Source organism: Paramisgurnus dabryanus, chromosome 17 (genome assembly GCF_030506205.2).
Source record: "Paramisgurnus dabryanus chromosome 17, PD_genome_1.1, whole genome shotgun sequence".
NCBI classification, from domain to species: Eukaryota; Metazoa; Chordata; class Actinopteri; order Cypriniformes; family Cobitidae; genus Paramisgurnus; species Paramisgurnus dabryanus.
The window spans coordinates 20,032,455-20,058,175 of NC_133353.1; the positions used below are offsets into that span (position 1 = coordinate 20,032,455).

Here is a 25,721-nt window from a genome sequence, read left to right on the forward strand (position 1 = left end):
AGTACACTATGGAAGTATACTACTTTTTAACCTGGGAAGAGTAGTGGTCTCTTGAATTCTCCATTGAGGCAGTTATCATCTACTCTGTACACCCTACAAACCATGTTAAAACCATCCAGGACATCCTAGAAACCACATATTTAAAACAGTACACCTTAGCATCTACATAACAGGACCCTAGCAACTACAATAGAACTTTTCCATAATTTACATTAAAAGTTAAATATCAAGTTCAAGTTAATGCAATAAATGTGGATATTAGAATTGTTTCAACCTATGGCTTTGTAATATAAACTTCTAGAGATAAAAACTAAGGTGAACATTTCTGACTTACTATGGTTAAGAGAATAGGTTCTGTGCTCAGCCAGCCTCCCTTTAATCTGTACAAGTAGAACAAGTATTGATTTCTGTTTCTTTTCCAGTGCTGTTTTTTTTTTTCATTCAGCCAGAATAAATAATTTGGAATTCAGTATACATTCATTATGTGCAAGCAGCCTTTTTATAACACATCAATTGACTTACAATACGCTCTTAGAAAGGATGTGTTATTTTTTTACACATCTTTGTGTGTTAAGCTTTTATAACATTATGTGTAATTGTAACACATTATGTGTCATTTTGTGTTGATTTTGTGTTAAAATAAAACCAGGTTATGTTAAAATTAACACAAAATGTGTTGTGTCAATAATAACACAGAGATGGATGTATTCTGGGACTATGCATTTAGTGTTTTCTCCCAGAATCAACACTAATGTGTTGTTTTTAACACATTCATTCTAAGAGTGTACTGTGCAACCAGTGTCTTAGGCCACCACCACCAGACTTGTTTTAATGTCCATCCATGGTTATTTTTCAATCTATTTTATTAAGATACAAACAGAAAATACAGGAAATATGTAAAAAAAAAAAATTCAGGACTAAATGTCTTCTTTAGGCATCGTCTGTGTTTAGTGTGACCTCTCTTGGCACAAAAAACACATCTTGAGCCTTTTTGAGCAGAATGAGTTAAAACGACAAATTTGTTTAAAATTAGAAATTAGGATTTAATTTTATTTAGGTTATTTAAGAGTTCCTGCAGTTTCCTGCTACTGGTCAAGTGGAAGGGGGGTTTACTCTAAAAACACCCATAAGACACATCAGTTTACTTTTTATACAGTTTTTAATACTATATACACATTTCCTGTATTTTCTGGATGTATTCTATTAAAGAGACTGAGAAACAATTATACAGTGGGGCAAAAAAGTATTTAGTCAGCCACCAATTGTTCAATTTCTCCCACTTAAAAAGATGAGAGAGGCCTGTAATTTTTGTCAAAGGTACACGTCAACTACGAGAGACAAAATGAGAAAAAAATCCAGAAAATCACATTGTCTGATTTTTTAAGAATTTATTTGTAAATTATGGTGAAAAATAAGTATTTGGTCAATAACAAAAGTTTATGTCAATACTTTGTTATATACCCTTTGTTGGCAATGACAGAGATCAAACGTTTTATGCAAGTCTCCACAAGGTTTTAAGACACTGTTGCTGGTAGTTTGGCCCATTCCTCCATGCATATCTCCTCTAGAGCAGTGATGTTTTAGGGCTGTCACTGGGCAACACGGATTTTCAACTCTCTCCAAAGATTTTCTATAGTGTTGAGATCTGGAGACTGGCTAGGCCACTCCAGGACCTTGAAATAATTCTTACGAAACCACTCCTTCTTTGCCCGGGTGGTATGTTTGGTATCACGGTCATGCTGAAAGATCCATCCACGTTTCATCTTCAATGCCCTTGCTGACGAAAGGAGGTTTTGAGTCAAAATCTCACGATACATGGCCCCATTCATTCTTTCCTTAACGAGGATCAGTCGTCCTGGTCCCTTTGCAGAAAAACAGCCCCAAAGCATGATGTTTCCACACCCATGCTTCACAGTAGGTATGGTGTTCTTTGGATGCAACTCAGCATCTTTCTCCTCCAAACACAAGAAGTTGAGTTTCTCACAAAAAGTTATGTTTTGGTTTCATCTTACCATATGACATTCTCCCAATCTTCTTCTGGATCATCCAAATGCACTCTCGCAAACTTCAGACGGGTCCGAACATGTACTGGCTTAAGCAGGTGGACACATCTGGCACTGCAGGATTTGAGTACCTGGCTGCGTAGTGTGTTACTGATGGTAGCCTTTGTTACTTTGGTCCCAGCCCTCTGCAGGTTATTCACTAGGTCCCCCCCTGTGGTTTTAGGATTTTTGCTCACCATTCTGGTGATAATTTTTACCCTACGGGATGAGATCTTGTGTGGAGCCCCAGATCGAGGGAGATTATCAGTGTTCTTGTATGTCTTCCATTTTCTAATAATTGTTCTCAGAGTTGATTTCTTCACACCAAGCTGCTTACCTATTGCAGATTCAGTCTTCCCAGCCTGGTGCAGGTCTACAATTTTGTTTCTGGTGTCCTTTGACAGCTCTTTGGTCTTGGCCATAGTTGAGTTTGGAGTCTGACTATTTTAGGTTGTGGAAAGGTGTCCTTTCTAAAAACAAACGGTGCTATATAGCACCAAAAGTTGTTCTTTGCTCGTAATCATAGAAGAACCGTTTTTAGTGCCATATAGCACCGGTGAAGCACCAGTGAAGCACCTGTGTAGAACCAAATCGGGGCCATATAGCACCACATATGGTTCTACATAGCACTATATGGTTCTACACAGGTGCTTCACTGGTGCTTCACTGGTGCTATATGGCACTAAAAACGGTTCTTCTATGATTACGAGCAAAGAACCACGTTTGGTGCTATATAGCACCGTTTGTTTTAAGAGTGTGCTAACAAGTTCAAACAGGTGCCATTAATACAGGTAACAAGTGGAGGACAGAGGATCCTCTTAAAGAAGAAGTTACAGGTCTGTGAGAGCCAGAAATCTTGCTTTTTTGTTATTGACCAAATACTTATTTTCCACCATAAATTGCAAAACAATTTTTAAAAAATCAGACAATGTGATTTTCTGTATTTTTTTCCTCATTTTGTCTCTCATAGTTGAAGTGTACCTATGATGAAAATTACCGGCCCCTCTCATCTTTTTAAGTGGGAGAACTTGCACAATTGGTGGCTGACTAAATACTTTTTTGCCCCACTGTATAATTGTTTCTCAGTCTCTTTAATAGAATACATCCAGAAAATACAGGAAATGTGTATATAGTATTAAAAACTGTATAAAAAGTAAACTGATGTGTCTTATGGGTGTTTTTAGAGTAAACCCCCCTTCCACTTGACCAGTAGCAGGAAACTGCAGGAACTCTTAAATAACCTAAATAAAATTAAATCCTAATTTCTAATTTTAAACAAATTTGTCGTTTTAACTCATTCTGCTCAAAAAGGCTCAAGATGTGTTTTTTGTGCCAAGAGAGGTCACACTAAACACAGACGATGCCTAAAGAAGACATTTAGTCCTGAATTTTTTTTTTACATATTTCCTGTATTTTCTGTTTGTATCTTAATAAAATAGATTGAAAAATAACCATGGATGGACATTAAAACAAGTCTGGTGGTGGTGGCCTAAGACACTGGTTGCACAGTACACTCTTAGAATGAATGTGTGATCACTATAACATAACAAATCTAATTGTGGCCTAAAACTTTTGCACAGTACTGTATAAAAGCTTGCAGGCCTCAATTACTGCATCTGAGACTTCTCAAATGGACTGATTTTTGTGCTGTTTATGTTCAATAAGGTTTTTAGTACATGAAACATCACATACATTTCCTAATTCTTTAACTGGTTTTAGTTTGGAACTTTTTTGACTCATTAAGTCGAGTTTTCTTTGATGGCAATTAGCAGCAAGAAATTGAAGGATACATTTTCACAGATATTTGACAATGCAACTTGGGTTTGTCCGGTGATGCAACAAAATTGAACGTTATGCAAACGTGATATCAATGGTAGTTACATATAATTTGATCTGTTTCATGTCAGATATCAAGTGCAGGCAAGACAGAGAAGCTAATACTGTAGTAACTACAAGCAATAAATCAGGCTATTCAGTGGCATGCAGTCTTAAGATAACTGTCATTAAGTGTGTTTGCATGTTGTAATAAAGCTTTAGTCAAGCTATTGCTGACTTTTGCTTTGTTGTGTGAGATAATAAAATATGTACTTTTTTGTGTTTTTTTTACATTAAACGTTAAAACAAAAGCACAACTAGCGGCACCTCAGTTTTCAAATGTATACTGCATAATACCATGATACACATGCACCAAATTATTAATTAAACAAACAGTTTAACTGTTAACAACCTGATGTGTCACTAGTGCTCACCAGTTCTTCCAGACGTGAGGCACATAGTATATAATAACATCCCTCGGGCCTGTGCTCTCTGAAGTTACCAGGGTCTTTCCCACATGCTGTTTGGCTTAATTTTATTCTTAACATGTGTTGACTCCATTTATATTTCATGCAAAAATCCCACCAGGCCCCGCGGGTTTCCCTCAAAATTTTCTGACCGCCCACCCCTGCGCACATCAGAGGTGAAACTGCCCGCTCCCACGAGATTTGCTTTGGGTCCCGCTGGAGCTCAAACTAGAGATTGACCGATTCTGTTTTTTTTTACCGATACCAAATATTTGGATGCTTATGTGCATATCGATAACCAATATGCTGCACCCATATTTATTAACTGTTATACTGAAGTTTTTGACACATTACTACAACACTTCTGAACTGAACAAACCCTTATAATAATACCAAACACTCCCTCTTTGCATACAATAGTTAGGGGTCTATAATAACTAGGGGTCTGAAAGAATGAAGAAGAAGAAGAATTTAATAAATAATATCACTGGAATTTTACATTGTCAGGAAAGTAAAAAACAAAACAGCTTATATGTCATTGAATTCCTTAACAATTTTTTTGTTATAGCTTATGAAATGGCTGTTGACAAAGCTTTTTATCTATGCATTTACTCATGCGTTAACTGTGATATCAAACTGCGATAGCTCGTGAATGTGATTTTACGAGGCTACTAAAAAACAAAAATGAATTTAATTCAGCGTTTTTAATTCCACCAAGCATTCTTTTATGACTGGTTTATTCATGTAAAGTTTCGTCGTTCTTGGGACAGGATTTAATGGATCAGTTTACGTGACTCTGTGAGTTCGTCTCTATTTCTTAGGCAAGCTGCACATCAGATGCATAATAGGCTTTTATAACACATCTCATCTGTGCATTAATGTCAGTTATGTTAAATAAGTTTATTAGTTAAAGCAAAGTAAGTATACTCAAAGTCTTTTTAATGAAGTCGCGTCAATCCACCATCGTATTTGCAGTGCAAGCTGTTGTTGTTGTTAGGCTCGTCTCCTCAGATGCTGTGACGAAATGGCGTCCAGCGTGCAATTTGCCAAAAGATTGTGGCATTTATCGGTCAATCCGATATTACAAAACTGATTTCCGATGATGGGAAAGTGCTTAAAAATTGGGGAAAATATTGGGAAACTGATATATTGGCCGATCTCTAGCCCAAACCCCATGCAGCCCTTTAATGTACACAACTTCATTACATTACAACTGTCTCTGAAACAAGAGCGTAAGTCCAATTGTAGCTCATTTAACACACATATGTAACGTGTGTTACTAGGCTGGACAAAACATTAGATTTGTGCTATGGAAATATACCAAGCGCTTATATCTCCAAGGCACGCCCGCCTCTTGGTCGTTCCGATCATAATGTTGTCTTGCTTCTACCCCGATATAAGCAAAAATAAAAAACTGAATCTTTTTTGTTACAGGTTTTCTTTCCCGCAGTTGCTCAACCTCCTCATCCTCTCTAGACTCCAGACAAACTTCATCCAGGCGACAGCCACGCCCACTTCAACGGCAAAGACCGCCTCAACGCCCTTGGCAAGAACGAACCCCTCCGAGTGCCAGATCCACACCACCATCCTGCTCTCTAACCGCCACCCCACATTCTGGTACTTACATTTTTTTTAACTGATTTTATGTTTAAATTTTATGTTAAATCTGAGGCCGTTTATCATTGTGTGCTCCGTCCAGTCAGTAGCATAGAGATACTAGGAGGATACTAAACAGCAGGATCATCTAGTGCCCAAGAAAAACAAAGGACTCTCGCAAGTGCGGGCACCCGTGACAAGACTACGGAATGCGCGATCAGGTTTTTACAGCAACTTTGCATGACACACGTCAAAAGTTTTATCATGCGCTCAGTTGCATCTACCGATGAGTCTAAGCAGCCCGGCTAAAGTCAACACATCTCACTCAGAATCGCTAGAAGACGCCCACGCAGGTTTAATTAGACATGGCAGATATGAAAGAGAGAGAGGACAGGAGAACTTCTAGTCTACATTAACACCAAAAACATTATAGATGAGAATAAAGGTCTTAGACAGCAGTGCCCAGTTAAGGAAAACTGGATAGAAGACAAGAAACGTGTATAGAATACAAGTATGTGTATTACCATGCCACTCATCTCATTACCTGGATATAACTTATTGTAAATGTATGTATCTTGTGGCTAGAATTAGTCATGGGGGTTGTATGAATCTTTGCTACATAATTTCCTATTCTGAAAGTTTCATCAATTTTGCATAATGACATGTGCAGCAACTGCATACGGTCAAGTTTATTTAGTATTTTTCAGTAATGCAGTTACGTTGGGGGAAAATATGAATAATTGCATTGCAGACTGATTTAATCTGTGCCCTAAATTTTCAGCTTGTTCTCCTAAAATTTTTTCAGGAAGGAAGTATAGTGCTCCTAATAACAAAAACTTAGTATGGAGCCCTGAATGATTTACATATTAATTACAATTATTAATTTATATTTTCTCCACCAGTTGTTTTATCACCAATCCAATCAGGCAAATATACATAAATTAATCATCATTTTATATATTTTGTAGGTTTCATCTGATTTAGCAGAATTAACAATAACAATTAATTGATTAATTCGTCCAGTGAATATACCCATAAAAGTGTGAGACAGCATGATCAGGGCTAAAGTGACTTTGAATTATAATCAAAACTCAGAGGCATCCATGGATGAATATACATATATGTTTATTGACTACTCTACTGGAATGCGAAACATAACTAACAATAGACATTTATTTGATTTGACAAATCAAACATTTAACACAAAGAGTAAGTGAGTGTGTGGGGAAGGATGTTGCTGGATATTAATTAGTCTTTATTAGAGATTAATTAGTTTTTGTCTGAGAGAGAAAATTATCAAATTGTAATACAGTACAAATTATAGTGCAGTGCAGTACAGTACAATACAGAATAGTATTATCTAAGAATTTGAATATTAATTAGACTGTTATAACAAATATAATTTTTCCATCAGTAATTGCTCGGAGCAGGACCCCCTCAGCAAGCAGTGCAACACATGAGAACCCAGAGGTGCATTTGGGAGAGCGAGTGTTGGTGGTGGGACAGAGGACAGGAATTGTTCGGTTTTACGGCAAGACCAGTTTTGCTCCAGGTATGATACTATTGCCTCCTGATTTGCTAACAGCATTTTGCTCTTATAAGTTCTCCATAGGTCTGTGATAATTGCGGATTAAAAAAAAGTTAATTGCTACCCCTTTGCCAATGTTCTTGGATCTTTCTACTCTGTATAATCTCAGGATGAATTAAAGCCATATTTCAGTAAGATGTATAATATCGCACACTGGAGAAACATTTTATAGGTGAGTTAACTCTCTGGCACATGCGCAGCAAACTCTTAATTTTTCAATCACTTAGCAAAAGAGAGAATTAGATTACTCTGCTGATTTTGGATATACAGTTATTATACATCATTTAAAACATTAAAGTATCTAGGTTTTTTTTGTGTCCACTCCCAATAAAAATTTAGAAAATAAACATGATGCGCATTCTGTTCTCTCTCCTTAGTGAAGTCCTTTCAGGTATGCCTCACAAAATTAACTGTAACTTAACGAATAGTTGTCATACAAACAGAAGATAAATGTCTACTTTTAAATAATGTAAGTGAAATCGAAAACAAATATTCTCATTTTGGGTAATCTGTATGAGAAGGAAGAGAGGAATCGTCTTTCTCTTGTAACCTCATTATCTGACATGAGCTGAGATTGCCAGACCCTTGGCACCATTAATAGTAAAAGAGCAGAGACGATCCATATGCATTGCACACCCCTCCTGCAGACAATGGACAGTCAATCGCTGATCCAGTCATTGCTCCATTCTAGGGGTGACCCCGAAAAGTCGAAGATTCGATGCATCGATAGGAGAAGCCTGATTCGACTACCAATCTCACAGTCGAATGGTCGCAGATGTGTTATGAAATGAGGATCATTCAATTTTGGCCGTATATGGGTGCACACATTATCTGATTTCACATATAACAGCTTTCTCACAGTATATTAATATACTGCATATTATGATAATGCTGCAAATAATATGTGAAATAGCTTTCAATAAATATTTTTAAAATGCGTTAATAAATCCAACAACCCCTGTGACCGGGCTACCTGTCCATAAGAGGTTTTTAATAAACCATTGCCTCTTTGTTTCTACATTTAAAAGACAAAGCTGGCAAATTATATTATGCCTTTCGTTCTTTTAATAATTTCTATATTTTATTTTATTTATAAATCACTTTGGTTTATCTGATTTAACTATTTGGCTTGTGTTTTGTTTCCGTGCACTTGAGGCATTTTGCATATTTGTTCTGCACTTTGTAACTTCTGACCTTATTTTGTTTAAAAAAAATTATTTATTATAAACGTAAATTCTGATCTAATTTAAGTCTGTAAATTTTGGATAGCTTTTCTTTGTATCGATGTTGCGCTATTGCGTGCTGGCCATGCTTGCGCATGCAATTTAGCCGGACGGGCTAGGTGCTCTGCGTCTCATATTTAGGAGTTCATCAAACTAAACATTAAAAAACGGATGTTTTTCGACGAGTATACGTTTTTAAAATGTATTTAAAACATAGTGGTTATCTTGTCAAAACAGGTAAGCCTTTTTTATTTTATTTCGGTGATGAAACGGAAACTAGTATCTGCACCGAACCTATTTCTGCCTGACACGAATGTCTTTCTTGTGATTTAATATTATGGTGGGTCGGTGTTCACTTTCAAATGATAGCAAAGAGATTCCTGAAATAAATAATATCATCCGGTCTTTCTGTATCTAAAGTTAATACAGAGATGATCAAAGTCAAAGCAAGCAAGCAGGTATTTCTGTGCTAAATAATAACGCGTAGTGTCTATAAAATCATTAATTTCAGTGTTTTTCTTGTTAAAAATTAACGTTTAATGAATTGTATATAAAGCTTAGTTTGTATCATTTACAGTCACAATCACAAATTATTTGTCATTTCTCATTTGTCCGTTTTTTTTTTGGTCATGACTGCTTTGACGCGCTATCTCCAAATTAAATAAAAACACTTAATTGTTGCCGGAGTTTCCAAGGCAGGATCACCTTTGTTATTTTTTAGGTTTAGTTATCAAAATGTATTTTTGTATGATGTTCTGTAGATCGTGGCTTTAAAATATTATGAGGAATAATTAAACAAATGTTGCCTTACATTTGACCTTAAAAAATATATATATATATATAAATGCATCGTCAGTTTTGTCTTCGTTTATTACTTGAAAGACAGTTTTGGTCACTTTATCAGAAAGTTGTTTATGTGTGCTGCTTGTGAAAGAAAATAAAAGTTACCAATTTGTACCTGGTCTGGCCCCCTCCCAACCCATGCACACAAACATAGATGATTCGACTATCGGTCGACTATGAAAAGATTCGACAATTCTGATTCGAATATGTAAATCCTTAGTCGAGGACACCCCTACTCCATTCCTTGCTGTGTTGAGTTGTTTTATCCAAATGCAGTAAACATGACATCTAAATCCTTAAAATTAATATTAATATTGTGCTCATGTCACATTAAAGCTATCATGTGTCGTCCGTTCTACCTGCCTCGTGAGTTGGCCATTGTTACATCTTTGTATATTCCACCCAAGCAGACACAGGTATGGGTCTGTCTAAGCTACATGATGTCCTTTAGTGTCTGTTTAAACAAACATCCTGACGCTGCCATTATTGTGGTGGGGGAATTTAATAGAGCTAACCTAAGGCAGCTAACCAAACTACTACCAACACGTCTCCTGTCCAACCAGAGAGGGAAACACACTGGACCACTGTTATTTATTATTTAGGAATCAATATAAAGTCCACTCATTATCGGTTTTGGGTAATACCGGCATATAAACAAAGGCTCGTATAGAAGGCTTGGAGAGGGGTGGTAAAGCATAGGTCTTCCCAATCATAATCTGCCCTACAAGACACGCTGGATGACATAGATTGAGGCAGGTTCCAGTACTAGTTGAGGAAGTTACACATGTAGTGAACAGCGTATAACAAAGCATTCTGGACCCCTGCCTAATTCCTACATTAGGACTAGATTTTTGTTGGTTAACACAAACACATTCCCAGTTCCATCAGATAAAGCTGCTCGGACAACTGACAGATCTTTTATGGCTGACCTCAGTGCCAAAGCTGAGAAGAAGAGGACGTTTTGATTGGTCCACAGCATTTCTCTTTATTATCCTTCACTCTCATCCGATGCCAGGGTGATCGTAACAAAGCTTGGCTATTATTGGCTAAACCAAAGGACACATCTTTACATTCTTCTACCAACTTAATGGATATAAAACCATCACTTATTGACTTCATACTTGTTCATACATGGGCCTGGCTGTGTGTCCTCTAATAACCAGTCCTTCCAGAAAAACTGTGAGTTTTTTTGTGATTGTTGCAGCCAAAAATCCTTGAACTTGCAAAAATTGCGGGAACTTGCAAAAACTGTGGGAACTTGCAAAATCTGTTTGCAACTTTTCAGAGATGTTGACGACACATAATCACGTCACTTAATAAAGTTCCCATGACTCTTTACTCCACTACATTTGAAATGACACTTACCATTACTCGCTACATTGTTTTTTCGTCAAATAAAAACGAGACGAAAGTGTCAGAGGGTGATGATGGATAGAATCTGTGGTCGCAAAGTTAGACGCACACACACAGCTGAGGGACTTCATGTGGGGCTACATAGGGCAATCCTATGAAATCAAAGTACTGCGAGAGCGAATCAAATGCATGGAGAAGTCTGGTCTCGCGGTACTTTGATGTCAAACGCTGAATGGCTTGCATTGAGCCACCGTAGCAGGACATCTGCATGCTGTGTATATCATAAACAATAGAGAAAAGTTAGCGTCTTATCTGAGAGAAGAGATAAAGAGCAGGGATATGGATGCATATCACATTTGCTTTTGTCAAGGGACCCTTTGTTAAACTTGTGATGCTACAATCAAAACAAAAGTGAAGTGCGATTGCAGGAGGGTCATCCCGCAACTCAAAGGCAAGCACAAATGTTTTATATACTGATGTTTATCAGCTAACCTGAGCTGGAACATAAATTGATATAATTACTATAAGCCTAAATAAACCAGCGATGTCCTGTACTGATTGCCTGAGTAACTTAAGTACATTATAAGATTTATAATAAGTGTACAATTTCACTGTCCTCACATTTAATCAAGTATGCTGTAATGTATTTACTGTAAAGAGGGACTGAAGAAATTTAGTGCACTTAATGTGAGATAGTGGTGTTACGTATTACATGTGTTTTCAATTAATCTTTCAAATTAACAACTTTTTAATATGCATTATCAAATTTCTGTTACTGTATATTAACTGTAACAACCTACTGGACTCTAATACTGGAATTGTTTAAATATTAAGATTATATCTTTTTTAGGATAGGCTCATATAAGAATATATGGTAACACTTTTCAATAAGGTTCATTAGTTAACATTAGTTAATGTATTATCTAACTTGAACAAACCATGAGCAATACATTTGTTACATTATTTATTCATCTTTGTTAATGTTAGTTAATAAAAATGTAAGCTTTAATTGTTTGTTCATGTTAGTTCAGAGTGCATTAGCTAATGTTAAAGGGGCAATAAGTAGGATTTTGTGTTTTATTAATCAAAATCAATGTCTTTATTCATAAATATGTCCTCGTTGGTGTCAAATGAGCTCTGCCAGTGATCTGACTTTTCTTTGTAAGCTTAGAATTTCTTCTCTTTACTTACATTGAACGGGTATGTCGAAGGAGGCATCCATATCGTTCCTCCGTATTAACACACTATAATAGAAGAGAGGGACAAAAAGCACTTGCCTACCAACGCGTTTCCACAACGCATTTTCATTCAGAACACGTGAACCAGCTGCAACGGACAAGGAGATCAGCGATTACATAACGGCTACCGTAGTTGCAACACGCATTTGGAAAGGGGAGGAGCTAGTAAGCACTGTTCGTTTGAATGCAAAATACAATTCCACCACTAGATGGGGGTAGATCCTACTGATTGCCCCTTTAACAAGATTTTAATAAAGTATTAGTAATTGTTGAAATTAACATTAACAAAGATTAATAAATGCTGTATAAGTGCAGATCATTATTAGTTCATGTTAACTAATGTAGCTAACTAATGTTAACTAATGAACCTTATTGTAAAGTGTTACCATATATTTATATCACAAAGTTAGGCTATATATTTGTCAGCATGGCACATTCAAGTACACAATGACACTAGACTAAAATTAAATGGGTTTAAATTTAATTTAATGTAGATTTCTAGACTCAAATCTCATGGCATTTAGTTGAATAAAATTAGACTAAAACTAAATCAATTTAGATGTGTAGCAAAACCCCAGCCAGACAATGGTGAAGCGTACTGATGTTTCAAAAAGCCTTTATTTTGTGTTCAGCCGTTAGCCTTTCCTTTAAAAACACAAATCTGCCTTTCTTTTGTTACACCTTTTCTTCATGAAACACCGTAAGAGCTACAGGGCAGATAAATAACATAAAATCAGCTCTTACGAACATAAACATTATCCAACATGAACAAACATATTACAAAAAGATATAAATTACATCAGTCAATATTAACAATGTTAAAAAACTTATGTTAACAAACTTTGCAAGACACAAGTGATGATAACACATTTAAACACTTCTTCACAGTCAAATAGATTAATACACATATTAATACATATAAACATTAAACAAATCAAACACAGTACCTTGTTCCCGTTCCAGCTAGGTGCTTAAATTATCCATTCATGTATTTGAGAACCTTTTAGAACGATATTTACAATTTCAGAGCGTTTTTCAAACAGCATGCGCTCTTTCCTTTTCCGTGTGTGCGTCTCACTAATTGGTCCCACCTTTCTAGGTGCGAAATTAACGTTCCACTAGGGGGCGGGATAAGAGCACTCATTACATTAACAAAGGAGACTAAATAAAATGGAGCTTAGAAAAATCACCTTAGTTTCTCTTTCTTAAGAGTTAGTTAAACTCCCACCAATCATGAGTGAATAATGGAACATACACAGAGAACATTAAGCACGAATGATTTCAACTGAAAATTGCTTTCCCAAAGCCTGTATAAGAACAAAGACAACTTATGCCAAAGTTGTAAACTTAACGGCAACTATGTAATATTATGCACTATAGAGGGAAGGAGCAGATTTAGTTAGACTCCAGCAACAGAACAAGCTTCTGGATGGGGCGCTCAACTTCTGACAACTTGTGAAGACGCTCTCCTTTCTTTCCAAGCTTACTGTCACCAAGCTGGAGTTTAACTCTCCGTACTAGTCCATCTTTGTCAGTAGTGGTTTCTGAAACTCTACCCAATCTCCACTCGTTCCTGTGCAAATCCTCTCCTTTCAGGATTACAATATCTCCAACCTGTAAATTCCTTCTTGGAGCATGCCAGCGTTGTCTAAGAGCAATGTTGGCCAGATATTCCTTCCGCCATCGACTCCAAAACTGTTCTGCAAGGTATTGAACATGTCTCCACCTTTTCTTGCCATAAATATCTTCTCTAACGAATTCACCAGGAGGAGGTAAGGCCTGGACCGATTTCATTGTCAGAAGATGATTAGGAGTGAGTGGTTCGAGGCTATGGGGGTCACTGAGATTGTCAACAGTCAAAGGACGACTGTTGACTATAGCCATAGCTTCATAGAAAAAGGCTCGCAGCGAAGCATCATTTAGTCTACCAGAGGAAAGGGCAAGAGTGGATCTTAGAACGCTTCTCACGGTCCTTATATGTCTTTCCCACACCCCTCCTGCATGGCTAGCATGGGGTGCGTTCATGATAAAGTCGCACTGCTTATTTGCAAGAAATACAGCAAGACGGTCTGCATCAACTTCCTTTAGAGCTTCTCTGAACTCATTCTTGGCTCCCACAAAATTGCTTCCTTGATCAGATTTGATCTGACGAACGGAACCACGTATGGCGATGAAACAACGAAGGCCATTGATGAAAGCATCTGTCGTCATGTCTTCAAGAATCTCAATATGAATGGCACGGGAGCTTAGGCAAGTAAAAAGAAGACCATACCTCTTGTTCTCTTTTCTTCCTTGCTTTGTAAGGAATGGCCCGAAGCAGTCCATGCCACAGAAAGTGAAAGGAGGGGATGGTTCCAAGCGTTCAGGAGGTAAATCGGCCATCTTTTGCTCCTCCATAGGTCTGCGTTGCCGTCTACAGGTGACACATTGACGAATGAAGGATGCAACAGCCCTGTTAATTCCTATAATCCAGTAGCCACTGCGCCTTATTTCATTAAGTGTCAGACCTTTACCTTGATGTTTCATCTTCTCATGGTTATAGGCAATAATCATCCTTGTGATGTGATGATCTTTTGGAATGATTGCAGGGTGCTTGATGAAATTGGGAAGAGAGGAGTTGCACAACCTTCCTCCCACCCTGAGAACACCATCGTTGGGGAGAAAAGGGTCAAGAGCATGTAAAGGATTGTGCCGTGGTAGAGGGATTCCTTTGCTCAGCAGGTTCAACTCTTCTTGATACACATTTTTCTGCAGAATTTTGATTAAGCAATGTTCTGCCTCTTCTCGTTCTGTTACAGTGGTAAGATTGTTTGATCTGTTATTCCTTATGCGCCGGAGAATGCGTGCAACTGCTCGTGTAGCCAGCGACCAGGATGAGAACTTGGACAAGCGATCAACGAGGCTTACGTGTTCTGTGGTTTTGGTAATGAGCGCTAGAACACTCCTGACCTCTGGATCTCCGACTGTTAACTCTGGCACTTCGTCTGTAGCCACCTTTATTTCCTTGTTCCATAAGAACTTAGGCCCAGTGAGCCAGGTAGATGACAAAAACTCACTGGCAGTCAAGCCCCGGGAAGCATGATCAGCAGGATTCTCATCTGTTGGAACATATCGCCACTGTTGTGGGGCTGAGCTTAGCTGAATCTTCTGTATCCGGTTAGCCACAAACGTGTGGAATCGTCGTGCTTCGTTTCTTATATATCCTAAGACCACTTTAGAGTCGGTCCAGAAGAACTCCTCTGCGTCAATACATCCCAATTCCTCCTTAAGCATGTTGCTTATCTTCACGGAAACAACTGCTGCTGTCAATTCTAGTCTTGGGATGGTTGTGATCTTGGTTGGAGAAACACGTGATTTTCCTACAACTAAAGCACAATGAATATCTCCCTCTTCATTTTGAAGTCGCAGGTATGAACACTGGCCGTAACCCTTCATGCTGGCATCAGAAAAGTGATGCAGCTCTGTCTTGGAGACCCTTCCAAATCCAGCAGGTGAGTAGGTATGGGATATGGTGAAATGATCTAATTGGGCAAGATCACTTCTCCATTGTTCCCATTTTGGTCGAAGCTCATCAGTGAGAAGATCGTCCCAGCCAGTACCTCGTCTGCACATCTCCTGAAGAATTATCTTTGCTTTGAGGACGACTGGCGCCACAAACCCAAGAGGATCGTACAGAGAAGCCACTGTAGATAAAATGCCGCGTCGTGTTGCAGGCTGTTCTTTGAGGCTGACGTTAAGCTTGAAGCGGTCAGACTCCACATCCCATTGAATCCCGAGAGCTCTCTCAAGTGGCAATTCATCAAATGAGAGATCCATATCCTTCACGTTGTTGGCTCGTTCAGAGAGTGGTATACTTTCTAATACCTTTCTGTCATTAGATACAAACTTATGTTGTCGGAGACCGCCCATGGCACAGAGTTCACGTGCTTCCCTGGCAAGCTGAATAGCATCTTCAGTGGTTTCGATACTTGCGAGTCCATCGTCTACATAAAAGTCCCTCATCACAAATCTTAAGCCCTGAGTGTAGATGTCGCGATTCTCTTTAGCTAGATGTTTCATCCCGTAGTTTGCACATCCCGGAGAGGAGGCTGCACCAAACAGATGCACTTTCATGCGAAACTCGATGGGCTGTGAGTTCAAATCTCCTTGCTTCCACCAAAGAAAGAGCAGAAAGTTGCGATCAGATTCGGCCACATGAAACTGATGGAACATCTTCTGAATGTCGCACATCAACGCAACAGGGTGCTGTCGGAAACGGATGAGAACTCCACTTAAGTTGTTCAACATGTCAGGCCCAGAGAGGAGGTGGTCATTTAAGCTTGTTCCTTTGTATCTGGCTGAGCAGTCGAACACTACACGAAGTTTATCTGGCTTTTTTGCATGTGGCACACCATGATGGGGAATGTACCATCTCTCCCCTTCACTCCCACCGTCATTGACCTGCTCAGCATCTCCTTGCTCGATGATTTCCTCCATGAACTCAACATAACGTTCCTTATACCTTTCATCCCTTTGCAATTTCCTTTTAAGGTGAAGGAGGCGTGTCATAGCGGAGCCTTTGTTGTCAGGCAGGCTGGGTCTGGTTTTGAAGGGCAGAGGCATTTCATAATGCCCGTACACATTTTTCTTTATTCCCTCATCCAGTATGTTGAGGAATGTGATGTCGTCTTGTGACACAATTTTGCTGTCATCATTGCCATCTTTGAAGTCAGACTCTAGAATGCGAATGACGTCAGTAGGAGTTAATGGAGGTAGCTCCTTGACTGTAGTTCTGTGACACAGATGGTGTGAGCTAGATGTATCCTGGGTATGTAGTGAGCGCCCTACAATACTCCATCCTAAATCAGTCCTTACAGCGTAGGGTTCCTCATCTCCTCCTAAAAGGACTTGTTTTGGTGCCATGGCTCTTGAGCAGTTGTAGCCGATTAAAAGGCCTACTACGCAGTCCTTCAGTGGTTGTATTTCATCAGCTATTTCGGTCAGATGACTCCATTGTTTAGCCGTCTCACAAGTGGGAATGTGAGAGCGGTTGACAGGAATGCAGTCCTTTGTGTAGGTGACAGGAAGATCAACTTGAACTGCAGAACTATATCCTCTAACACGAAGCCCAGAGACTCCTTCGCTTGTGAGCACCGTATCCCTGCCACTCATAGTCGTCAACTTCAATTTCACTGGATACTTGTCAGCATTAAGACCATCACTCACTTCTTGGTCAATGAATGTAGTATCGCTTTGAGTGTCGAGTAGTGCGTAGACGAGTTTCTCAGTGGTTGGGTCATTTTTAGATGAAACCCAAACTGGTATCACCATAGATGTGTTTGATGAGCCTACGCCTGCTATACTGAGTGACGTTGCAGCAGCGCCTATATTTGTCTCTGGTTCTGATGCAGTCCTTTCTCTTTTATAGTTGTCATCATGCAGGGCTGTAGGATGCTTTCCTTTACAGTGGTCACAGAAAAGACGATGACGGCAGTCTCTCACGCTGTGGCCGGGTTTCAGGCATCCATAACAGAGTTTCTTTTCCTTTATATAGTTGCGTCGCTCAACCAATACCATTTCAGTGAACTTGTAGCATGCGTGTAGCTGGTGTCTATTATCTTGACAAAAGATGCATGAAGTCTTAACTTTCCTCTGTTCCGACTTGTGTTTTTCATTGTCAGTGACTATTTGAGTGGTAAACACACTAGCCTTGTTTCTCTTCACATCTCTGAGATTTCTCTTCTCAGTGTAAGAATCTGATGAATGAAGGGCATGAAATGACGTAATGTGATTGCAAGCAATCTCAGCTTCATCCGACGTGAATCTAGCAAACTCTTTGAAACTTGGAAATTCTTGATTTTCATTTAGGCTTTGCGTGACTTGTCTGTTCCAACGCAAAGCTGCCCAGTCCGGTAACTTGTGAACGAGCTTCCGATTTTCTTCCCAATCGTTTAATATGTCGAGACCCTTCACATGAGGCATGGCATCTTGACAAGCATTCAGAAAATCTGAGAAGCGTCTCAGTCCTTCAGCATCCTTTGATGGTATTTTCGGCCAGTTGCTGAGCTTCTCTCGAAACGCTCTCTGAATGGCGAATGGCTGGCCAAAGCGACGATTTAATTTGTCCCATGCATCTTGATATGCTTCATTGTCATTTCGGTAAAAGTTGCCATCTAAAGCCTGCCGTGCTGGGCCACCAACATACTTTTTCAGGTAGTATAGTTTTTCGGCTGGCGTGATTGCCCTTTGGTCTATGAGTGAAGTGAATGCTGCCTTCCATTCAACAAATTGTATGGGATCCCCATTGAAGACAAATGGCTCAGGAACAGAAAGCCTATTTAAGGCTATGTTGTCTTGAAGGAGCTGAGTGAGAGAGGGTAGATCTGTATGATGGGGCGTTGCAACTGGAGAGAGGGGCGCGGTAGTTACAGGTACTTTCTTTGGTTCCATGTTCCTTTCCTTTTTGAGATAGAAAGCATCCTTTTGTTCAGACTCCCTTTCATAAACCTTCAATTTTGCTTGAGCAGCCCGTATCTCTTTCGCTGCCTGTAATCGCTCCAACTCACACCTTTGTACCTCTAGAGCCTTGCGTTGTTGTTCCTCTAACTCTCTTATAGATTCTTTTTGCTTTTCTTCCTCCAGCAGCATCTGATAATTTGCTTCCTTTTCTGCTAGTTCAGCTGCTGCCTCCGCACGTTTTGCTGTCATGGATGAAGTAGTGGAGTAGTGATCGGACTGGCTGTGACTTATGAAAGAGGCTGCGGATCCATAGACCGACTTTGCATAGTCGTGGCGGAGCAGTTCATGAAGGCGGTGTCTCTCCTGCTGCTCATTAAATCCACTTTCCTCATCTATAGCTCTGCTGTATGCAATGTTGATGATTTCTGTGGTCACAGATTCACACGTATCAACTCTTCTTCTTATGTCGGTGGAGGGTGTAGTGAGATTTCGAATTTCAAAATAAATGTTCATTACATCTTCTTTACTTTTCTTAAAGGCGCTCTAAGCGAATAATGTGCGACGTCACTTCCTGTTGATGTTTGAACTGTTTTCAAACAGACAGAGCGTAGCTAACTCCCCCCCCCTCCCTTCCGTGCTTTCATGAACGCGCCCAACCCCCACCCCCAAATCCTTCTTGTCGTTTATTGGCTGGAATACTTTGTTTTGTTTTGTGCTGCTAGGTTTGGCCATTTGTTGATATTGCCATTTGTGAAGCCTGGGCTGTCTACAGAGATCGCGTTTTTTTACAGTTTGATCAGCGGACAGGCAGCAAGCAGATAGTGAGGAGATGTTTCCGGTATGTAACAAAAAATGTTTTATGGTCTAAAACGCTTCAATTCGCTTAGAGCACCTTTAAGCTCTTCAATGAGAGGCCAGAGCTGACTCTCTGACATATAAGTCTTTAGCTGATCTCTTGCCTTTCGTGTGTGGAGCTTCCACTGTTCGTACATGGCAAACAACCTTTTCTCTTTTTTCTTGGCCTCTTCATCACGATATACGCGCATCTTCTCTGTAGGATGGCATGTGCGTTCAGATCGTCTTGGACCTTCAAGAGCATTATCCTCCTTATTAAGTTTGCCTTGGCGATCAGTTAGACATTGTTGTTTACCTTCATTAGTTTCCTTTAGACTTGGTTGCTCTGATGGGTTTATCATTATTTGGGTTCCATCTTGTAAATCATCATGCTGATGACCAACCATCTGCTCCTCCACCTCTATCTCATTTCCTAACTCTGACATTATCACTTAAGAATTTTTTGTAAACTCTAATGGCAGAAAAAGACTATTTAGCAGATATGGTAAAGCTCTGGATATGAATGTGCAAACATAAAATATCAAAACATAAATTTTAGTTGCTGACACATATGCATGTACATATAGACACCAGAAAAATTATAAATGTCAGTGTAAAATCACAATGAACAAGTTATCAACGTTCTTAAATCCAAAGTGAGGAAAATGTAAATATTAAATCCTCAATAAACACTGTTAACTAGGTATATAAATGCAAAGTCCAAACAACAAAAATCTATATGTCTTTAATTAGAAAGAGTCCATATAGATGCATAGAGGCATGAGTGCAAATATAATCACAGTTTATTTTGTTGCTCTTGTTGGTAAGCCAGTGAGTATTAAATGTTCCGTCTGAGAAGCCGTTCATCCGTTGCTCGCCGTATTGTTGTACTATTGTCTATATAATAGTGGATTAATACTCACAGTCCTGCATCAGTGTCCGTAAATGTGACTGTACTTGACCATTGCACCGAATCTGTGAGACAGTTGTCCGAAATAGGTCAGGCGCGATGACGATGATGTAACCGAAGCGGTAACCGGCGCGGTAAAGACCCTCCGTAGCACGTTGTAGACAACGGTCGTCGGAATCGATGCGGGTCAAGCTCTTACTGTAGCAAAACCCCAGCCAGACAATGGTGAAGCGTACTGATGTTTCAAAAAGCCTTTATTTTGTGTTCAGCCGTTAGCCTTTCCTTTAAAAACACAAATCTGCCTTTCTTTTGTTACACCTTTTCTTCATGAAACACCGTAAGAGCTACAGGGCAGATAAATAACATAAAATCAGCTCTTACGAACATAAACATTATCCAACATGAACAAACATATTACAAAAAGATATAAATTACATCAGTCAATATTAACAATGTTACAAAACTTATGTTAACAAACTTTGCAAGACACAAGTGATGATAACACATTTAAACACTTCTTCACAGTCAAATAGATTAACACACATATTAATACATATAAACATTAAACAAATCAAACACAGTACCTTGTTCCCGTTCCAGCTAGGTGCTTAAATTATCCATTCATGTATTTGAGAACCTTTTAGAACGATATTTACAATTTCAGAGCGTTTTTCAAACAGAATGCGCTCTTTCCTTTTCCGTGTGTGCGTCTCACTAATTGGTCCCACCTTTCTAGGTGCGAAATTAACGTTCCACTAGGGGGCGGGATAAGAGCACTCATTACATTAACAAAGGAGACTAAATAAAATGGAGCTTAGAAAAATCACCTTAGTTTCTCTTTCTTAAGAGTTAGTTACAAGATGACTAAAATTACTAAAACTAAATAAAATTTTAGTCAAAAGACTATGGCTATGTTTAATCTGTGTTTGTTTTGCCATGTCGAAATATTGAGGTGTTTGATTTCTTTTCTATATTAGGAAATAAAACCTCATAAATAAACTTTCTTGGTTTTCAATGACCTACAATGTCTCTTTGTGTTGAGGACTAGTGCATCTTTGAGCCAACATTCAGTACGAGTAAAAATACTTAAGTACTTTTAAATTGGGTTACTTTAATACTTTTTCTCAAGTCGTATTTAAATTGGTGACTTGTAAACTGTTGCTAAAATCCTAAACGTGACATCATCTGACAAATTCACCATACATTTACATTGAAGCTGTACTGCTGTTGCTCTTCTCATCGATGTCCTGTTGTGTTATGAGCACTTTATCATTTTAAATGTGAGTTTTATTTTATATTGCGTATAGCGCAGACAATTCAGTGCAAATTCAGAAATATGAGAGAATACACTGTAACTGTAACACAGAGTTGCTACAAAACACGTGCGTGGGCATACAGAGGGAGAGAACTGGTGTGTGTGGGAAACACTAATGCTAACCTTTCGTCAAGCCATGATAAACTCGATCAGCCGTCTTCTCTGTCAGTACCATCTGTGACTGTTGGTGTTTACGTGAAAAAGAAAGTATATGGAGGAAGGGATATTGAAAACACTGCCACCTTTTCACTGTTTTATGTAGAGAGAGAGGCGCGCGCTGCATGCAACATGAAAGAGAAAGGGAGGGGGAAGGCACGCTGAGCGCTTGCAACAATGAATTAAGCCGTAACAGTAAAATATAAATGTAAATTTGAATCATGAAAAATCTATTAAGGCGGCCAGTGTTGATTCTGTGGCTTTGCGCCACGAGTAAATAATTGTATGGGAAAAACTGCTGCATATTTTGCGCATGGAAATCTCCAATTTATGCTGCGAAAGTGCAGCGTATTTGAAAAATGTGGCCCCGCATAAATATGTGGACTTTGGCTGATTATGCGTTAAAGGGATAGTTCGGCCAAAAATGATATTAAACCCATGATTTACTCACCCCGAAGCCGTCGGAGATGCATATGTCCATCATTTTTCAGACAAACACATTTTTAGTTACTTAAGAAAATGTTTGAGCTGCTAAAGAGTAAGGTTACGGGGTCCACATCCTTCACGTCCAAAAAGAGTGGATATATCCTTCCCCAAAGAAATCCAAACGGCCACAGGATGGTAAACAAAGGTCTTCTGAGGGAAATCCGTGCAGTGTTGTTGTAGAAATATCCATATTTAAAACTTTATAAACTAAAATAACTAACGGTAGGGACCTTCCGGTAGCTCCGCCATCTTAGACTCCTCTGTATTCAGGAGAGAATAATAGCGTAGTGTACGCACTTGTCTTAGGGGCTTTTTACACCTGGTCACTTCATGCGTTTTCTCTGATCAGATAGCTATCCAATCGTAAAAAGACCATGTGTAATTACCCTCCGAAACGTTTTCGAGATGGATTTAAATCCGATCGCTCAAACCACTTCAAGAGGTGGTCTGTGACGCATTTCAGACGAAACTGGACAAGTGTAAATACATCTGGTTGATGAAACCACATATGTCAGCGCATAACTGCTAACATGTCACCCGGAAGTTAGCCGACAAATAGGCAAACAAACAAAGAAGACACTCTCGTTGCTTTATGGAGCGACGACAAGGGGGTAAAAAGCTTCCTAGAACCAATAAAAGAGTCCAATGACAAACTAGAGTAGTATAAAACAAAGAAATAAAACTTTAAGAGAGAGAGAGAGTTTTGTGAACGCTTTTCCCCGTCATGGACCTGTACTGTATGTTAAATCACAGCGGCATCACTCTCCTGCTGCTCTGAACTGCTCGCTCCAGCTCATGCCGAGCAAAGAGATGCTCGTCCCCTGCCCTACATACAGTATAACATACAGTAAGTGCTGCTTTTTGTTGCATAAACGTCGTCTTAAGTTTTTTAAGGCGGAGTGAAGATCGGGTTCATATCCGTTTTGCCAAGACGCATTTATGTGGCCCAATGTAAATGGAACAGTTTTAACAAATCAGATAGCTATCTGATCAGCAAAAACACATGAAGTGACCACGTGTAAAAAGGCCCTTAGTGACGTATGACAAATTCGGAGGGCTTGGGGCACAGAGCAGCAGCAGCAGAGAAACCTCCGTAAGCTGCGTAAAGTTCTCATCTTGAATGCAGAAGCGACTAAGATGGCAGCATTACCGGAAGCGAGTTATTTTGTTTATAAAGTTTAAAGTGTGGATATTTCTACAACAAAACCGACCGGATTACCCTCAGAAGAACTTTGTTTATCATGGTGGAGCCGTTTAGATTTATTTTGTGAAGGATAGATGCACATTTTTTGGACTTGAAGGACGTGGACCCCATAACTTCACATTTGATTAACTGAAAGATCTAAAACATTTTCTAAAATAACTGAAAATGTGTTCGTCTGAAAAATGATGGACATATGCATCTCGGACGGCTTCGGGGTGAGTAAATCATGGGTTTAATATAATTTTTGGCCGAACTATCCCTTTAAATCATGTGATCACATAATCACGTTTTTCTGGAGGGACTGAATAGCTTCACTTCAATCATCATGTTTGCAGATGACACAGTAGTGTTGAGCCTCATCTCCAACAACGAGACAGCCTACCTTGACGAGGTGGAGAAACATTTGTCATGGTGTGAGTTAAACTGTCTCTTCCTAAACATCAGCAAAACCAAGAAGCTGGTGGTTGTCTTCAGGAAGACACAGCAGTGAAACTCCACTCCACTCAAAATTGGTGGGACATCGGTAGAGAGAGCCGTTTTAAGGGACCTTTGTAAACATTTCTGAGGACCTGACCTGGACTCTGCACACACAAGCCCAGGTGAAAAAAAGCCAGACAATGGCTATAAAAAGGTGTTGACTCAGTGTATTACATTGTGGCATGGTAACTGTTCAACCCAGGATCGTAAAGCCCTGCATATCCTCTCTGTTGGATATCTACATCAGGCGATGCAAATAAACTTTTCTGCCTGTTTCCATCTGACTCCTTAATATGGACGCAGTCCGTACCTCAAGGACTGTGGTGGTGTATTGCTTTCCACTGGTTCACTGCATATGCACTCAATCTCTGTTTTCTTAATTCATTTTTTTCTTTTAACTTAATTTTGTTCTCATTTTTTCTTTAACTTCTGATTATTTATATATATATATATATATATATATATATATATTAAAAATCTTGAAACACCATACTGTATTTCTGACCAAGAGTTGCTGTTGTTCAGTAGCACCATATACTTTTTTTTACAGATTGGAGGTTGTTTACCCAGGCCCAGGTCGGCAATCGAATTGCTATGTTTTCAAAATGCGTCTGTGTGCTGTTTGTTCCTTTAACAGGATTTTGGTTGGGGATTGAGTTGGACAAGCCAAGCGGAAAGAATGACGGCTTAGTTGGAGGAGTGCGATACTTCAGCTGTCCCCCAAAACACGGAGTCTTCGCCCCACCCTCACGAGTTCAGAGGCAAGTGTACCATGCAAGATTTGCACTCTTTACAGGTTTTCTAGCAGAATGTCAGTTGTATAAATGATATGAAAGAAATCACATTGAACATTTACTTTGTTTTAACTAACAGGATTCATGGCTCAGTGGACTGTTTGTCAGAGCTGTCGTCATCTCGGATGAACTATCCTTTCACAGGTGAGCTATCCCATGCATCAACTGTCTTATTTGCTTTTGCTTTTTAGAACAGAGAATGTTTAGACATTTCTTGTTTCTCTCACATTAGGCTGTTGATTGATGTTAGATATGTTACTTTTTTTAAAGGAATAGTTCCTTTAAATATATAAAAAATCTCTTATAATTGACTTACACTTATGTAATGCCAGATGTATATACTTTCCTTCAAAAGTACAACTTTTCAAATAGAAAGAGCATATGTGATTTTCTGTTTTTCAAAGACAGAAAAGATAAGTATAGATAAAGATAGTAAATTATATATTAGTAAGTAAGGTGGCAGAAGAGATGGGTTTTTAGCAGATTCTTAAAGATGGCTACAGAATCAGCAGATCTTGTTGCAACCGGTAGATGATTCCACAGATGTGGAACAGATCAGGAGAAGGTACATGTTAGTGATTTTTTTCCCTTTTTGGGATTGCACCACAAGATGTCGTTTGTTGGCAGAGTGCAGGGATCTAGAGGGTACATATAAGTCTGTATAAGCGAGTGTAGATAAGGGGGTGCTGACACAGATTTTATTCCCTATTTGAGACAATAGGAAGCTAGTTGCCATGTTTCCATGATTTGATGTGCATTTTGAAGTATTGCATCAAAAACGATTGAAGGACACACATCAAATAATTTCAATCAAAAATCCCTTAATTTGCTAAATGTTTTTAAGCTCACCTGAGGTGGTCTCTGAATTATGCGGAAAAAAAGTAAATGCGAATAATGGCAGATGGAAATGCATTTGCCAAATTAATTCTGATGTAGTGAACA

General features: G+C 39.0%; 2 protein-coding genes across 5 annotated transcripts in view; one reads left to right on the forward strand and one right to left on the reverse strand.

The window, feature by feature from the left end:
* LOC135778232 (CAP-Gly domain-containing linker protein 4) overlaps window positions 1-25,721 on the forward strand; it is a 132,391-nt gene that overhangs the window by 91,715 nt on the left and 14,955 nt on the right. For 2 of the 3 annotated variants that reach the window (XM_065288700.1, XM_065288701.1), the window contains 4 exons: window positions 5,759-5,941; window positions 7,335-7,472; window positions 24,623-24,746; window positions 24,859-24,923. In XM_065288700.1, coding sequence (XP_065144772.1) covers window positions 5,759-5,941; window positions 7,335-7,472; window positions 24,623-24,746; window positions 24,859-24,923 — 510 coding nt within the window. Of the gene's footprint in view, window positions 1-5,758; window positions 5,942-6,023; window positions 6,142-7,334; window positions 7,473-24,622; window positions 24,747-24,858; window positions 24,924-25,721 lie in introns of those variants that run through there. The other variant, XR_010544466.1, reaches the window with a different exon arrangement.
* Window positions 11,909-22,250, reverse strand: LOC141280969 (uncharacterized). 2 transcript variants are annotated; one of them, XR_012335339.1, is made up of 2 exons: window positions 13,113-22,250; window positions 11,909-12,872 (listed from the first exon to the last, which is right to left on the reverse strand). XR_012335339.1 is itself a non-coding variant. In XM_073812497.1 (2 exons), the coding sequence occupies exon 2, from the start codon at window positions 19,114-19,116 to the stop codon at window positions 13,561-13,563; it is 5,556 nt and encodes a 1,851-aa protein (XP_073668598.1). In that variant the 5' UTR covers window positions 19,117-20,691; window positions 20,932-22,250; the 3' UTR covers window positions 11,909-13,560. The 2 variants fall into 2 exon arrangements, 1 of the variants encoding a protein (XP_073668598.1); XM_073812497.1 differs by having other exon boundaries at window positions 11,909-20,691; window positions 20,932-22,250.